The 17,393-nt window shown below is 35.8% G+C and overlaps 1 protein-coding gene across 1 annotated transcript in view; it reads left to right on the top strand.

The window, feature by feature from the left end:
- Positions 1–17,393, top strand: part of pcdh15b (protocadherin-related 15b) — a 215,654-nt gene that overhangs the window by 118,879 nt on the left and 79,382 nt on the right. The window contains exons 18-19 of the mRNA XM_016513238.1: positions 2,399–2,492; positions 9,063–9,191. Of these exons, the coding sequence (XP_016368724.1) occupies positions 2,399–2,492; positions 9,063–9,191 (223 nt within the window). The remainder of the gene's footprint in view (positions 1–2,398; positions 2,493–9,062; positions 9,192–17,393) is intronic.

Genomic DNA, 17,393 nt, shown 5'->3' on the forward strand with positions numbered 1-17,393 from the left:
CCTGTGGAACCAGGTAAGCGTTGCACCGCACACTCAGACCCTTCTTCGGTCCGCTCACAAGCCGCCCGAGTTGGGTTCCTGCGTTCCACTTCGCTGCCCCACTGCGGGTATGGCAGTGGTTCCGTTGTTCCCGCTTGCACAGTATCTGGGTGCCTGGCTAGAGCTTCCCAGCCCGTCTCGCTGGTTTCTGCGGTCCATCAGCCTCGGCTATGTTTCATAGTATAAAAAGGTTGAGGGAAATTTGATTCAATGACGTGACCCCTTTAAAATTGTGATGAGGTCATGTGAAAGTCACAACAAATTTCAGGTCTTATGGCAATAAATATATACCCTCCTGTTCCTTTTCAATAACACCTGATATAAATGGCTTTTTCATAACCAGCTCGTCTGGTTTGGTTTATCTTTGCAGCTGCTGCTTATAATACCAATAATAAACTTGTGTATTCTCTGGTTATCATTACAATTGATGCTGTTCAGTAGGGGAGTAATTTAGGGTGCATGCATGCTCTTAGACATGTACAGACGATGCTTTGCAATTAATGCATGATGAACATACATGAGGTCCTTTGGAGCCTTGAAGATGCCACTTTGAATTTGTTTATTTCATTTGGAGAACGCATGACTGTCTACAGCAGTGTCCACCCGTCTCACAGATCCTCTGGGGGTTTTTCAGGGGACATATTGTGTCAAGGCAGAATGATTGGCTGTTTGAAAACATGAAAGGGCAAATTCACTAAATAGTTGCAGCACTTTTGCATTGTGGTATTTCAGCGCTCTATCTTATTCACTAAACACACACAATCCATTTAAGAAGGCGTTAAATGTGCTGAAATATTGCTATGCTGTTTTGAAACCAAATTATTTTTAATCTTTTCTGCACAAATTAGGCCTGTAATAGAAGTACTTTGTTGCTACAAATCTCAATTAACATCAAAATACTGACCACAGAAACTGGGCAGTAAATGGAATTTTATTTTAAAGAGTTATTTGCGTACTTTTTTCTGTCAATCAGGACCACAGTTATTATTCAAATTATGGAAAATAATTAAATGCTTGAATCATGAATAACAGCAAAGTGGATGGCATAAAAGTGTAATACAATTAGTGCTATTAAAGTAGCTCTGGTTTTATAATGTTTTAGTCATGAAAAAGTCTATATTTAACTTTTAAGTATAAAAGTGATACAATTGCATGCAATCTTGGTAACTTCAAATAAATCTCAATAAAATTGAATTTATATTTATCTTATACACTATGCATCGTATCCACAGTAGCTAATTCTTTAAAATGTATAAAAAAGATTAGTTTGTTTTAGTGCTAGGCGGTTTGTCCAAAAATCTGTATCACTTTTTTTTTTTTTTTTTTTTCAAAGATCCCCAATAGAGTATCAAGTTTGAAATTAATTGTTTTAGTCCCTCCATAGGTTTCAATAATTGGTAACGAAATAGGTAGCTTTTTTTTCCTTCTTAATTTTAAAGGTAACACTCAATATTTCAATTTTTTATGCACATTGTTTATTTAGGGGAAAACATATGTTAATGATGAGGACAGTCACACCAAAATACAATTTCAACATTTAGCTTGAATTTACAATCAAAAATAAAACTGTAGGTTTATGGACAAAATCTGTTCGTATGTATGTATGTATGTATGTATGTATTTTTTTTAAATTTTTTTATTTATTTCACAGTCATGTACTTCCCAACAATTATATTTCATTCAATGCACTAATAACCTGTTACTAATGATGTTAGTGTTATTTATTCATGCATTCATTCATTCATTCAATTTTCAAAGTTTGTGTTGTTGATGTATGTAGCATATTTGTACTCTAAAAGTAACCCTGCCAGCAGACAGTCCTCCAACTTTCACGACCCACAGTTTAGTGTGTGTCTCACTCACTTTTCCACAAGTTCTCAATTAAACTTGCATTACCATGTAAACAAATGTAAATGTGTGACCAAATGCACTACGTCCTAGAAATCATTTAAATTGGGCACAGTGTTTTACTCATGGCTTCTGCTGCCTGACAACAATTAATCCAGTCCTAATCGTCCCCAGGCACACGTAAACTATCCTCAACCTTTCACAGTAGCACAGGTCTTACAAGGAATGAATATATTGACCGGCCATCTCATTCAGCAGTACATAATTCCATACAGCCTATATTTGATGAGCTAATTTCAGCCGAAAATGATTCACTTTGTCTAGATTTTGGCTGTGGCCTGTTGTGCGAATGACATATTCTAGTTTAGTTTTCTCAGCACACTGTGTGAATTTTAAGACTTTCCCCCCCCTCTTTCACTCATGCTTGCTCTCTAAAGCCACCGTAAAGGTAAAACACTCAGACCTCTGGGCTTTATAATCCTCAGGTTTTCAACATCATCTTTGCTTTCAGGTCTGGCCTGTTGTTGTTGACGAAGACGCTGGACAGAGAGATCACGGATCACTACACGCTAACGGTCACGGCCTCCGATGGCAAACCAGATGGGGTAAGACTGAAGCCTGTCAATCAATCAATCACACCCAACTGAAGACGAAAAGCTGCAGTAGCTGCAGTTCAAAAGATCGTAATCGAATCTTCTGCTTAAACAGACATCACATGTAGACACAGTACAACATGGCAGACTGAGTCTAGCAGAATCAATCATGCTGATGGAAGGAAGGGCAGATGAGAGTTAAAAACAGTCATAAAGTGTGCTGGGAGTATCGTATAGTCATCTGTAGTCCCACAGGTCTGTTCAGTGTTACTGGCTGCATGAATGTATTTACACAATTGTATATAGACAGTGGTGACAAATAGAAATAAATTATTGTATTCATGATTAATTTATTCTGTCAGTCAAGTAGACAGTCAAATGAATCTTTCACTCGCTGATTGTTGTTTGTTCATCAATCAGTTTGTTCATTAATCAATTTGTTCTGTTTAATTTATGTATTTATATATATATATATATATACATAACTGGTCAAAACTTTTAATATAATTATGATTTTTTTTTATGTTTTTGAAAGAAGTCTCTTTTATGCTCACCAAGGCTGCATTTATTTGATTAAAAAATAATAATACAATTTTTTAAATAAAAAAACGTTTGCATTTTATAAAATTTCAATTAAAAAAATTGTGAATTTTAAAATGCAATTATTCCTGTAAAGCTGAATTTTCCAGGCTTCATGGTCAAAAGAATACATTCCTTTTTTACGTTTTTATCCAAATAGAAAACAATTATTTTAAACAGCAATAATATTTCACAATATTACTGTTTCTACTGCATTGTTCATCAAATAAATTCAGCCTTGGCGAGAATACGAGACTTCTTTCAAATACATTTTGAAAAATCGTAATTATTCCAAACTTTTGATCAGCAGTGTAAGCATAACCACAATATAAATATATTTTCAGTAACTCAAAATAATGTTCAATTCACTAGCAGTAATGCATTAGACATCATGAACAATGAACAGTTTGTTTTACGACATTTATTAATCATTTTATAGTTGTTGTATTGTTCATTTTTGTATTACTATAACAGTACTATATATTCATAATGGTGAAAATTTGAAAGAATACGTATTTTATATATGGCATTATGTTTATATGAAAAGAAAAGAGAAGCCTTCCATTGATTCACTCATTCAGTCAATCAAGCTGATTGCTGTTTATTTGTTTATTCATTAATTTCAAGTGTTCGATTTCTTTTGTTTTTTTTCATGCTGATTACACAGTATATAAATGTAGTTATGAAAATGGAATTTTAAGAAAGAACAAGGATTAGAATCAAAGTAAAGAGAAGCCTAATATTGATTCATTTATGCAACCAAACAATCAATGATGCACATCAATCAAACAAATGATTCCTTCACTCACCGATTGTTGTTTGTCCGTTCCTTCGTCCATTTGTTTGCAACAGTGTTTGGTTTCCTTTGATGGGGTGAGTCTCCGAGCAGTTACCAGCGATTGGTCTCTCCTGTTCACTCCACTCTCACAAAGGGCTCATTGTGATTGATCTAAATAGAGGAAAATGAGGTGCATCTTACAATGGAGTGATTATACCGTAATGATGGAGATAAACGAGCCGAACGTGCTTTTTAATTATGAAGCACCTTTCGCTTCACTCTCTCATTGAGCCTATTCCCCTTACTGGAGAAAATCTCACTTAGTATTCCTCGATAAAAGAGATGCTTGGATTTACAACCCACTTCAAGGACATGTAATGTGTTCACCTCCAAACTCAAGGATAATCACTTGCCTTCTTCAGGAAGAAAGTGCATAAAGATCCAGCTTTAAGCACAATGGTGTCCATTTATATCCGGACTGTCAAGGTGGTTGTCAGGTGGTGAAGTTATGTTACATCAGAGTCGAAAGTCTGGGACTTTACTGTCACGTTAGCGTAGGCTTTACAAACAAATGATGGCGATTCCAATGCTTTAATAACCCCTGGAATAATTCAAAGCACATCTTAATTGGCAGAATTCTCAGAGCCGTGATCTCTCCTCTTTCCTGGCCTGTTGAGAAAGACGTCCCCTAGGTGCTTAGCTCATGAAAGTAAAATGAGAAAACAGTGCAGCAGGTTTCATTCCCATCTTCCCATTTACCTGCAAGTGTCCCTCTGTGACCTTTCTTATTCACTTGCGGCTAAAAATCAAGGGTGAAGTTGAGACGTAAGGCTGGGGGAGCAGGTGCGGTTAAAGGTTTTTCTAAAATTCAGTGACCTTTCCTAAACCACCTGGTCATTAGCCAATTTAATAAACAGTCCTTTTCCTGCAGAGGAGAAATGGAAAAGTAGGTCCCTTTCTAAGGGCTCTGGGCGACACTCAGAGTTGACCTCTGTGCCCGCTGAGGTCACTTGGGCCGCTTCTTGCATTGCACAGGGCGATGTGAGAGCCAGACAGATTTACAAAGTCCACAAGAGAGATTTCTTCATCCCCAATCTGTGGATAGAGGAACAGATACAGCCAGACGCCTGTCTGGTGTACACAGACATTTGACTATTGGCACAAAGTCTTGTTCGCTTTGCTGGAATGGGCACAGTTCAGTATTAGCTCCCTTTCAATCCCAATCCATCCATCTGACCGACCAAGGTTTTTTGATGGCTGCAAGCAGGGTGGCTGATGGCTTATATAAAGCTGATTTACAGAACTTGCATCTTTCACAAGGACAGACCATCAAACACACAGTACATGCGTTTTTATACAGGATACAATGCACTTTTCAGCTGGATTCGCCAAAGTTTGGAAATTAGATTAAATGTTCAGCAGGTATTCAAAGACTTGTTTAAATGATACAAATGAGTATTTTTTTGAATGCCGACATTGTATAAAAATATTATAGCATTTGCTATTCTATTATTAGACAGAACTGCTAAGTGGTGTCTTCTATCGAATGTTGTGCCCTCCAGAGGTCACATTTATCTGCTACATATGTCAATGAGGCTGTACTATATTCGCCACGTTGTTACTGTCGCATCGCTTCACTGCCATTTATAAATCCTCTCCCATGACCTCATGGGATAGTAAAGTGACCATCGAATGCGCACTTCAGAATCCCGACAGAAGTAGTAGGTCATCTGGGTACTTTTTGCCTACTGACTTTCAAATAATATGAATTCGGACATACTACTGTTTTCATGCTGTTTTTCGCATGCTATGTAGTAGGGAAGTATTTGATTTCGGACGCAGTGCATAACTAATGCAGAAGCAAAATGAGTGTTCATGTCCGTCACCGCTCAAGTGCTTGTCTCTCAGTGCTGTCAAAATAAAAGTCCTCCTGACAACACTTATAAGACCAAACAGAAAAACTCTGTAGAAAATACAAAATATTGGCTGATATATCAGCCTTGGCGATATATGTTGGTTGACCACTAGTTCAGACCACCAGTAAGTTTTTTTTCGCTGCATGTTACCAGTTGCTGTAACAATTGGTTACTAGATGATGGTGCTAAAGTTAAACTTGTCATGCCACAGACACAATCAAATCATGATGCTCATGTTGCCGTAAATCGCCAGCTTCATTAAAGTAAATGATTTCAGGTTGTTTTGTTGTTCCAAATCACTGGTGGTGTGAATGGTGAGAATTGTTAACATTTCAAATCTAAGCCACTGGGAATGAGTGTTCAAACTAGAATACATTTTATACCATTTTATTATGGAAATACCCAGGTTTAGCAATTAAGTTGCAAGATTGTCTTTCTCGCTTAAAGATTAATGGTATCCTTCCTGTTGCTAATCACAAGATGCGAACCTGTTTGTTGACAAACTGAATTACCTTGTTTGCATTTGTCTCAGCTCAAGATCAGCTTACCTTATTCTAACCCCAGAGTGTAGTGCAAACTCAGCAGGCTTTATTGCCGGCACATGAAAAATTTACAGGACCAATCTGCCAACTACTCCAGCATTTAAACCTTTAATAGATAAGTCCGAGCCGAAGGGGAAAAACCATCTGCTAATTTATGGAATATTGGTTTCCTCACTGGCTGTTCTGGGATATTTCCCCCCAATGTTTTATGTTTCAGGGGAAGTAACAAAATTGACTTGACATGGATGCAGAATGATCTGATAAGAGGCTAAGCAACTATGTTGTGAGGACACCCTCACTTCCTGGATTCCTGGTTTTCAGTTGGTTTTTAGTATGTGAGGATTTGTATTGCTTGACTTCTAAATGTTTGAATGATTTATTTCTAGTGATGGAGTACCTCAGGCTGCTTGTTTGTATATCCAATGTCCCCAATTATTTAATTTTATTTTTATTTTTGCATTATATAACATTCAAACCAAGTTACATTTATTTTAAAGAAATATAGCACAAATACACATTTCAATCAAAACATTTCACAATAATACGTGTGTTTTTAATGATAGATCATGCTGATACACTGCTAATCTGTTTCCCTGACTCACTTTTTTTTTTTTTTCATTTTCTTGTTTGTTTGTGCAACCTGATGAGAACATCTAAAAGGCCCGACACCCTCACTTGTTTATTAATTTGTTTATTCATTTACTCAATTGTTTGTTCACTTGTCAGATCATTCTTTGCAATAGTATTTGTTTAGTATGATTTGTTATGTAATTGTCATTTGTGCAGTCTGGAAAGAGCATCTGAAGACCTGGTAGGAGGAGAAGTAATCATTTGTATGAAATGTTCACAGTAACAACTTTCACCCTGTAGACTGTGTAGCTCTACTCTGAATTGACTGGTACTCGAATCTAGCTGAAGTTACACTACCTAACCTGACCTGCAAAAACACATTTGTACACAGAAAATGGTAAGTCATATTATGTGTATGTGTATTTGAAGTCTGCTGTAAATAACTTGTGTGAAGACAAGACATAAGTGGTCATAAGTTTTCAAGGTGGAGTTTAGAGCGCTATTTATATATTTATTTATGCTGTTTTTTCGAGAGTGAGAAAGAAGACAGAAAAAAATCATATGCCTTGAGCATAACATAAACTAGGATATCTCTGATAGCTTGCTGCATATGTAAACCCAATTGGGCAGTTTTTTTTTCTTTTCTGTCAGTAACATTACCTATTGTGTTTTATTTAACCCCAAAATCAAAAGAAATAATTTAGTAATTATCTTTAGCATAAATCGAATGAGAGCGATTTTACAACCCTTGGGATATTTTGGATAATGGCATTATAAACATGACAAATTAAGTCATCAAATTATTACTGTATATAATATATTGATATATTACATGATTAGTTATTATTGACATTTTTAATTATAATTATAAAACTATATTATGAACTTCATAATAAAACAATTAACAACTTTTTAACATATGCAATATGGAATTATTTACATGACAAATTAAGACATTAAATAATTACTGTAATTTTTTTATTATAATAGGCCTATATGATCGGGGCCCCTGCAACTCACTTTAAGGAGTGAAATATGGCCTCGTATGGGAAGGTTAATTTCTGTCATTGATCAGAAGGTGCTCCTAAATTTTTGACTGTGTTCCTATTTTTATTTTTTATTTTTTTAAGTAACATAAGCTTAGAGTCCTGAAGAATGAAATGTAACCTTTTACAAACTAATTGCAAATATGTATGCAAAGTGTAAACTATTAAATATAATCTACAAATCATGCAATACCGTACCACTGAATAAGAAGTGTTTTAATGGAAGGCTTAGCTAATCAGGCCATGTAGAGACAATTATTAATCATTCTCATTTTTTATTAAATCATTCTTTCATTTCACTAATCAACAGTCGTTTTTTGGTAAAAGCAGATAACTCCACATTTCATGTTTTAGAGTTTTAAAAAACACTTGTTTAATCTTTGTAATCTCCTCAGATGACAATGTAGATGCCTGACAAACGTTGTTGTTGTTGTGATCATAAACTGTATGGATGTGATTGCAATACACGGAGCTTTTCCCTCACCATTGTAATGCGCTGCTTTTGCAAGATTCCGTGAAAACGTTTCAGCTTTTATTTTCCTTTCTCACCCTGAAGAAGATATCACAGGTTGATCAAGTTCGTCGAAATTATCCATCCTCGATCACTTTTAGTCAGCTCCCCTGAAATAATCAGGGGACTATATTTGCATAATAAATGTGTAACAATAGGTGTATTCTAATTATATGTTTGCTGTTTATGTTTGACTGTTTAGATGTTATGTTTCCATTCCTCATCTTTCAAAATGAGACACTTTGTGAATTATTGGAAATGTAGATGGATAATTGTTGTTAGTGTGTAGACGGAATTCTCCCTACCAGCATGCTAATTTGGTTGCAGCCATCAATTTGTTGAGGCGATCTATACTCTCAAATGCTAATCTGCTCAACAGCTGTGAATATTTTTCATTAGACCCCATTCATAGCTTGATGATGAATGCAAATATGTTAGCAATTACGCAAGTTCTGTGGAAATGGATAATTGTTTGTGAAAGCCAAGACAGTCCGTTTTCAGACACAATCACACAGAGGCCTCAAGGTTTGCATTTCAGATTTGTTGACGTTGTTAGATTTCTGACTGAAACTGGGGAAAGTTTTTTATTTAGAAATGTCCATGTAACGATTGAAGTAACCTGAAGCTTTCTTGTTTTCAGACCTCGACTGCTACGGTGAATATAGTGGTGACTGATGTCAATGATAATGACCCTGAGTTCGATCCTCTGCTGCCCCTTAATCTCATAGTTCAAGAGGGAGAGGCGAATGCTTTTGTGGGTCAAGTAAAGGTAAGACCGTAACCACATTCAAAATTCTTTCTACTTGTTCTCCTCGCTGTTTGATCTCTAAACTGTTTGCTCTGCAGTTGCTTTCTGCCCTCTGGAGTCACCTCAGATGGAAATCATGAAGTTTACACTTCAGAGTTTAAGAGTGTAACTTTATGGTTACACTTTTCTGATCTCTCATCACTTATTGTTGATTTAAAGGAGTCATTCACCCAAGTCATTTTTCCACCCTCATGTCGCTAGCAAACCCACATGTACAGTGGCCGAGAGAGCTCAATGCGCTGCAAATGAAAAAACACATGCAAATAGAAAAAAAACACCTGCAAATTAAGAAAACATCTTCATCAATTTGACAACACACGTGCTGCAAATTCTCACAACACAACCAAATACAGAAACACGCTGCAAATTCTCTCAACACAAACAAAGAAACGCGCTGCAAATACAAAACAAACAAACAAAAACAGAAACGCTCTGCAAATATCCACAGACCACATCGGAAATGTTTAAGGGAAGCTCGTTTCTTTGTTTATGTTGTGAGAATTTGTAGCGCGTTTCTGTATTTGTTTATGTTGTGAGAATCTGCAGCGCGTTTCTGTATTTGTTTATGTTGTGAGAATTTGCAGCGCGTTTCTGTATTTGTTTGTACTGTAAGAATTTGCAGTGGGCTTCTGTCTTTGCAGTACATTTCTGTATTTGGTTGTGTTGTGAGAATTTGCAGCGTGTGTGTTGTCAAATTGATGAAGATGTTTTCTTAATTTGCAGGTGTTTTTTTCTTTCTTTTTTTTTTCATTTGCAGCGCGTTGAGCTCTCTCTGCCACCGCACACGTGACTTTTTATGCGACAAAAAAAAGAAACGCGCTGCAAATACAAAACAAACAAACAAAAACAGAAACGCTCTGCAAATATCCACAGACCACATCGGAAATGTTTAAGGGAAGCTCGTTTCTTTGTTTATGTTGTGAGAATTTGTAGCGCGTTTCTGTATTTGTTTATGTTGTGAGAATCTGCAGCGCGTCTTCTGTCTTTGCAGTACATTTCTGTATTTGGTTGTGTTGTGAGAATTTGCAGCGTGTGTGTTGTCAAATTGATGAAGATGTTTTCTTAATTTGCAGGTGTTTTTTTCTTTCTTTTTTTTTTCATTTGCAGCGCGTTGAGCTCTCTCTGCCACCGCACACGTGACTTTTTATGCGACAAAAAAAAGAAATGAAATTGAATTGCAATTTAATTGAATTGTTATCATTCTTTTAAGTTTCAGAATAGATGCAAAAGCATCATAAAAGCACCATAAAAGTAATATTGTGCACTATATTCGGGGTCTGATTTTTTATTTATTAGATTATTTATTGATTAGAAACAGATGATCATTTATGTTGTTATTTACTAACAATCATTATCTAAGATGTCAGAAGAGTTTGGAGTGTGTGAAAAGTGTTAGAGGTGAGAATACTAAACTGAGGACCTGAAGGCATAATCAAATTAACCAAAATAATTAACAAATGCAAGAGGCAGGAGATGAATGGCAGCATTGCAGTTCTGTGGAAATTTGTGGATCATTCTGCAGTCTGAAGTGTAGTCACATTAGTGAAACTTTGGCAAATTTCATGGGTAAAAAAGTTGCAAAATCTTTTACATTGGTTCCTTTTGAAATGACAGGATTTCTGCACTAATTTGCCTCTAATTTGCATAAATTTCCAAAACAAAAATCTGAACATTGGATAAAGAAAACAAATCTTGTTTCATTAATCTTGAGTGGTTTTGAACTGTACTGACTGATTCTTTAAAAATAATCTGCTCATGAGAGACATTTGTTTCAAGAACCACTATTTCTATTACTAATTGCATTAGTCACAAAATCTCAAATCATACGCCCGCTCCTTTAAATCCATCATAGTTACTTTCACTGAATCTGACTGTTCTTTTGTACAGTTCTATTTGATGATTTCAATCCCTTCCGTGGTTTCATATGACCGGTGTTAATCAGTGCCTGCTGGGGCGTGGGCGTGATGCCAGCAGCTGGAGTGTCTTTCTCTGCCCTCTTGAGCCCTCATCTCACTCTCTCCCCATCGCTCGCCCAGTTGGCATACACCCGCAGCATACCCGCCAAAGTCCCTGCCTGCTCCACTGTTTATGATTTTCCAATTAAAGAAATGTAATTTAAATAATTTGTTACCTTCGGGGACGTCCTGTAATGAGCAGCTTTGTTGGGCTCTGTTAAGCTGCGAAGAGTTGTAATTAGTGGTCTAGATTAATAGAGCTGCACTTTGTCATCAGAATAATCACAGGCTAATGCTGGCAGACTGTTTATTAGCAGAGCGTTCCTTAAACATGTCTACTTCGTGTCAGATAAATATACATCAGACCTCATGAAATGGGCAGGCATCATTTTACAGGGCTTTTGATTCCTGTGTCCTAGGGATACTACTGTATATCACGCTATCATAATATAATTTTTTTTTTCAATACCAGTTCATTTTTGGATAATCTAGTGAAGTAAATGCTTTCTAAAAGATAGATTCACTTATGTAACACTTAAGTTAAAAATAAACAAATAAATAAATAAAAAGAGAAAACTATGGAGCCAATAAGGGACATGGTGATGGTAAATAAAATGAGATGGCAGAAAAAAAAAATAGATGCTTTTGCATTCTCTCACAAAACTTGTGCTTTTCCCTGAGAAATTTTGCACTTGCTCACAAAACTTTTGCGTTCACACGCAAAAATTTAATGATGAAAATAATATGAAAAAACTAATTCGGTGCTCTTGTGAGCAAGCACAGAGTTTCTTAGGGGAGCGCAATAAGTTTGCGAAAGAATGCAAATGTTTTGCAAAAGAATACAAAGTGTGAGGCAGTGCAAAAGTATTTTTTCCTCTCATCTCATATTTTTTTTCCATCACCTAATATTTAAAACAGGCTGGTTATTGATATAGATTCCGGTTTTGATTTAATTTGATTAATTTGGCTATGTTTACACTGAAATGTCCATTTTGCTTGAACATACTATATAAAATAAATCCTTTATTTGCTAATGCTAATGATTATACAAGACAGTGTTTTAAACTGATTCAAACTAGCAACTTGTCTTTTGGAAATATTCAGTACAAATATGGCTCTTAAGAGACACTTGTTTCAGGAATCAGGCACAGTATCACTTTTTCCACGGTATATTTTTGATTCACTAAAAGCAACTCATATGAGTCATGGTTATTTTTATGAATTGAACTGTGTGGTTGAGCTGTATGTTTGACTCTTTGAAAAGAATCAGCTGAATAGAGCCATTTGTTTGTGAATCAGACTACACTGCTCGTGTTTGTTTTTGCATGCAGCCTGCAGATTAACTCAATATAAAGACAAAATCTTTTTATTGCTTTTATTGCTTATTCTGTATAGACTCTGAACTGACTTTCACAACTACACGACACATCCGCTCCATGTTTTACTTCCTGTTTCTCACATGTAATTAAGGTGAAAGGTCCTGCTCACTGAGATTTGCACAAATATTTATACTGCAGTATAGCAAAATTCCTACACTTGTATGTATATAACATCATGTTACAACGCCAGTGCTTTTGCTAATTGTTCACCTCTTGACAACGTGATATTTGTGTGAGCGCTGCAGTACGACAAGCTTCATTTACAAACCCTCACTTGTCCTGAATTCATTTGGAGCTCCTGACACGTCTCCCAGCGAGAGGCACATTGGATATGGTCCAAAGCTTAACGCTAGCTAAACATCCCCTACGGCTAACGTAGAGCAGCAGAGGTTTCCATATCATTAGAGAAATGCCCACAGAGCTCTATCAGCGCTATCACAGCAGAGCCTGCATCGCTGCTGATATTACACCTGGCCGGTGTGCTCATTTCAAATGACTCCAAATGCGCCACAGCATGGGAAATTTTAACTTGTTTGAAGTCGGTTAAGTTTAGGCCAGAGAGTCTTGTCTCATTGTCTGCAGTTGGAGAACTCGTTGGTTGACATGCTGTCCATATTCTTGTGCTTGTTTTTCATCTGAACGCTTTTTATGAACTCGTGTACTTGCCATTTTGATGTGGGCAAAAGCAGACACCTTAATGTTTTGCCGGCCTTCTCTTTGATGTACTTGTCTGTATTCCGTCAATACGCCTCATAATGATTTCAACTCAAAGCAGAAGTGAGACAAATAAGTGGGCAATTGTTGTTATCAGAGGCGCTACAAATTAGTGTGAAGCATGACTGCTTATTAGAAAACAGAGTGAGAACTTGTCTTTCTGCCATTATTTGCCTGATAATGCAATCATAATTTGTAAAGTCAATGTGAAACCCCTTTCACAAACCAGTTACTTGCATATACTTTTTTTCCAGTATATTCAACTAGAAAAAAATTGAATTAGGTTTTTTTTACATGACATCATTTTCAACTAAAAACTGAAAACTTTTTATGTGTTTTGGCCGTTCATGCACATGACAACAGTGTTTTGGGGGCCTGAAAATGCAACATTTTGAAAACGGGTTTCAAAGTGCAGGATTTTTGAAAACGATTCCATATCGTCTTTGTGTAAACTACAAAAACGCATGCATAATACATGTTCAGTCTATAGGTACACAGGTGCGAAGTGCTTCTTTACAAAGTGATATCGCCAACTACTGGCCTGGCATGCATAATACAGAGTTTTTAGTTGTTTTCGTGGATCTGTGTGAATGGGGATCATTTTGACTACATTGTCATCTGTACGCAAAGAGTTTAAAAAAAATGCAAAGGAAAACTTTTACGTTTTTATTACAGTCCTTTGATTTTGTACATCAAAACTGATTGGATTGTGAAAAATGGAGTCAGATTGTTGATAGCAAGAGACTATAAAGTAAGAGCGATTTGTGATGTCAGTTGAAAAGAAAGTTGTTTTAGAAGTACTACAAGTCATTGCATTTTGATGAAAGATTACAAAGACTTTGTGGAATCGTTCGCATTAAGAACAGAAAAGTGCATTAGCGTGTCACATGGGATTTTGATGTCACTGACTTCACTAAGGACAAAGCTTTAGTGTTCTCCATTTCGTGATGCCTGACTTTGGAAGCATTAGGAAGCAAAACAATTGTGGCATGTTGTCAGAGTGATTCTTATTTAATTTTTACAGAGTCTAGGGCCATCACAGAGACAGGTGAGATATGTAAGAACGCAAATTTTAGTGTGCTACTCCATAAAAAAAATAGCAACATTAATTAAAAATTTGCATTCTTTATCACCTCCTACTGAGTTTTTTACAAGACAAGCATCACAACATGCGTCCAAACACGAGCAAGCATCGTGTGGCATTTCTGCTGTGCCTTATATTCAAGTTTAATTAACTTTCGATTGATTACTGAGAAGATAAATGCTTTTATTACCGGCTTTTGCTTACCTTAGCATGCGGTAAAGAACACACAGGAAGTTCTGCCATCTCCTTAATGCTATCTTTATTTTGTGTTTGTTTTCCTACCATTTTTTCTGCCTTATTTTCAGAGGGCAGTTAACCTAAATGTTTCCAAATAACCAAAATAATTATATTCATTTAGTGCAGCAAATGAAAGCAAAAGATTTCTTGACCTTAAGGATAACATAGCTAACAGCCCATAAATAAAGGCACTGGGTTTCTGTGAAGTTCAGCTGTGCATCAGTGATTTTTTTTTTTTTTTAAATAAAACTTATATTTAAAACTTTTTAAATAAATAAATAGATCAAAGAAATATAAAAATAACTCATTTTCTTTTATTTATTTATTATTATTTATTAATCAGTTTTAACCCCAGCTCTTTTTGAAGCACATTGACTGTATTGCTGCTGGGTAATTAAGTTGTAATTTCCAATGTATAAAAAAAATAAATAAATAAAAAAATGTAAAATATAAAATACATTAAAAACAATTCATAATTTAAAAAAAAGTATTTTTTTTTTCATTCATTCATTTGTTCATTCGTTTGTTCATTTTGGAAAGTCTGTTATTCACTCACTTATTCAAAGCAATTCTAACACCAGCTGTTTTGGAACTACATTGCCCATATTGCTGCTGGGTAATTAAGTTATCAATTTCAACTTCCTACTTCAAAAAGTGCAACAAAATGACAATTGATGTTTAGTGTGAGCTTGTGAAAAGCAATAACACTGATTTCGCAGAGATGCGGATGTATAATTTCATGCAAATGTGATGGAGACATACACAGTTAATGACAAACATTTACTTTTCGGCAAATAAAATGCATCAGTGACTCAAAGATCTTATATTAAATGATAATAAAACCTGTTTATGAAAGCATTTGCAGAACCTGGTGTATAAAACATGGTAAGTGTTCTTCTCTCTTGATAATCACACACCTGCAAAACATATGCTTTGTGCATTGTGTTTCTTCATACATCGTCTTTGGTTAATGGAATGCAATATATGACACCTGCCGATACATACTTTACTATAATTTGTCTCTGCATATTTAACAGGGATTGGAGAAAGTTTTTTTAATACGAAAAAACATAACAGCAATTTTGTTTATAGCAATCACATTTTTCATTGTTGATGAAACTGGCAACTAGATGTGATGCTGTGAGCTGGTAAAGGCTTTTCATGTCTTATGTGTCTTATTTAGTATTATTTTGAACTGGTTTCATTTTTCTAATTGAAGAAACAGGCCACATCCCAAACTTTTCACTTTCACTGTTACTTTTGACAAGCTTGGTGGGCTTCAGAAAGCACACTGTCACCACCGCTTCAGTTACTGCATGCTAAAACTTTCTCTGAACCGTCTGTGTCACTGACATTTTCTTTAAGCATTTATCTCTTAATCATATATGAAACACCTCAAATTAAAGACATCACTGTAACTCACTGGAATGAAAGGAACCTTTGAAGTAAGCCTTTATCCCTTCACTAATATGTATCGTAGAGCTTGATTTTTCGGATTGTGTTCATTTAAACATGGAAAAAGTGGCTCTTCAAAGACCTGTCAAAGGGTCGAGTCTGTCATTGACTTTGGTGTTTCAGCTTTGGCAGTAGTAAATGAGTTTAGTCCCGACCCTTTGGAGAAGGACAGTGTTAGTTCTATCTACGTCTGTAAAATGTATAGCAGCCAGTCTTGGAATGCTTTGTTTCAGGGCTTATCAGAATCAAACGCACTTTGCCTGAGTGTCAATGAGGTGCTTTCATGCACAAGTGCTGAACGGATAAGAAGCAGATAACACAGCTGGGAGTTTGCGTGATGCCATTCAATCTGATATTTAAGACCTGTCTAAATGGAGAAACTTGAGAGGCCACAGACGGGAAGAGACACTTTATTGATGGTCCATTTGTCATTCACAGGTTATATCGTGAGATGTTCTTCCATGAATCAGAAAAGAAGAGACTTTGAGGAAAATCCTAGATGTTCTTTTCCTTACAATGAAAGTGAATGAGGACTCAAGCTGTCAAGTTCCAAAATAACAAAAAGAGTTGTATGGACTTTTTGTATTTTTTTTTTTTTTGAAGCTGAAAAGCTTGTTATATGGGTTTGGAATGACATGAGGGTGAATAAACAATGGTAATTTTCATTACTGGGTGAACTATTTCTGTACCGTTAAGATTTAGTAAGACTTTTTATTGATGTCTGTGAGCTGAGTGGGGATAATTGACATGAGAATGTCAAAGAACAACACAGTGCACCTGTCTGCACCACTGCAGGGAGTCACAAATCTTGCTGGTGTTTTTGTTGATTGTCTCATCACCCTGCTGATGAAGCAGGTGTCTTTGGGGGGGTGGTACGGTGACTTTGTGTGGTGACGTGTTGAAATTATAAACTAACGTTATGTTTTCGCAGCCATATGGACATGTTATTTCTCTCTGTGTGGGGCAGGGATCCCACAGTCATGAATACCTAAAAAAAAAGGGGGATTTTAACATTGAAATGGCAACGCCATGGGAATTTTGATAACACTTTACAGTAAGGTTAAATTCATGTTGATTAAAAAAGTTGACATTAGTTATTGAAGGTATCATGTACTAACAATTAACATGTTTGCCGCTTTTTTTAATCTGTCAATCTGTTATTAATATTTTATTGTTCATTGCTAATTCATGTTTTTTTATGTTAACTTATGTAACTTTGTTGCATTAAACATGAATATTAATGTTTTGAAATTAACATATTAACATTAAATTAATAATTGTTTATTGTAGTTCATGATAGTAATTTTACCAAACTGAACCTGAAGTGTTACCAAAATTT

The sequence above is a fragment of the Sinocyclocheilus rhinocerous genome, unplaced genomic scaffold, assembly GCF_001515625.1.
Source record: "Sinocyclocheilus rhinocerous isolate Xijiao unplaced genomic scaffold, SAMN03320098_v1.1 scaffold24, whole genome shotgun sequence".
NCBI classification, from domain to species: domain Eukaryota; kingdom Metazoa; phylum Chordata; class Actinopteri; order Cypriniformes; family Cyprinidae; genus Sinocyclocheilus; species Sinocyclocheilus rhinocerous.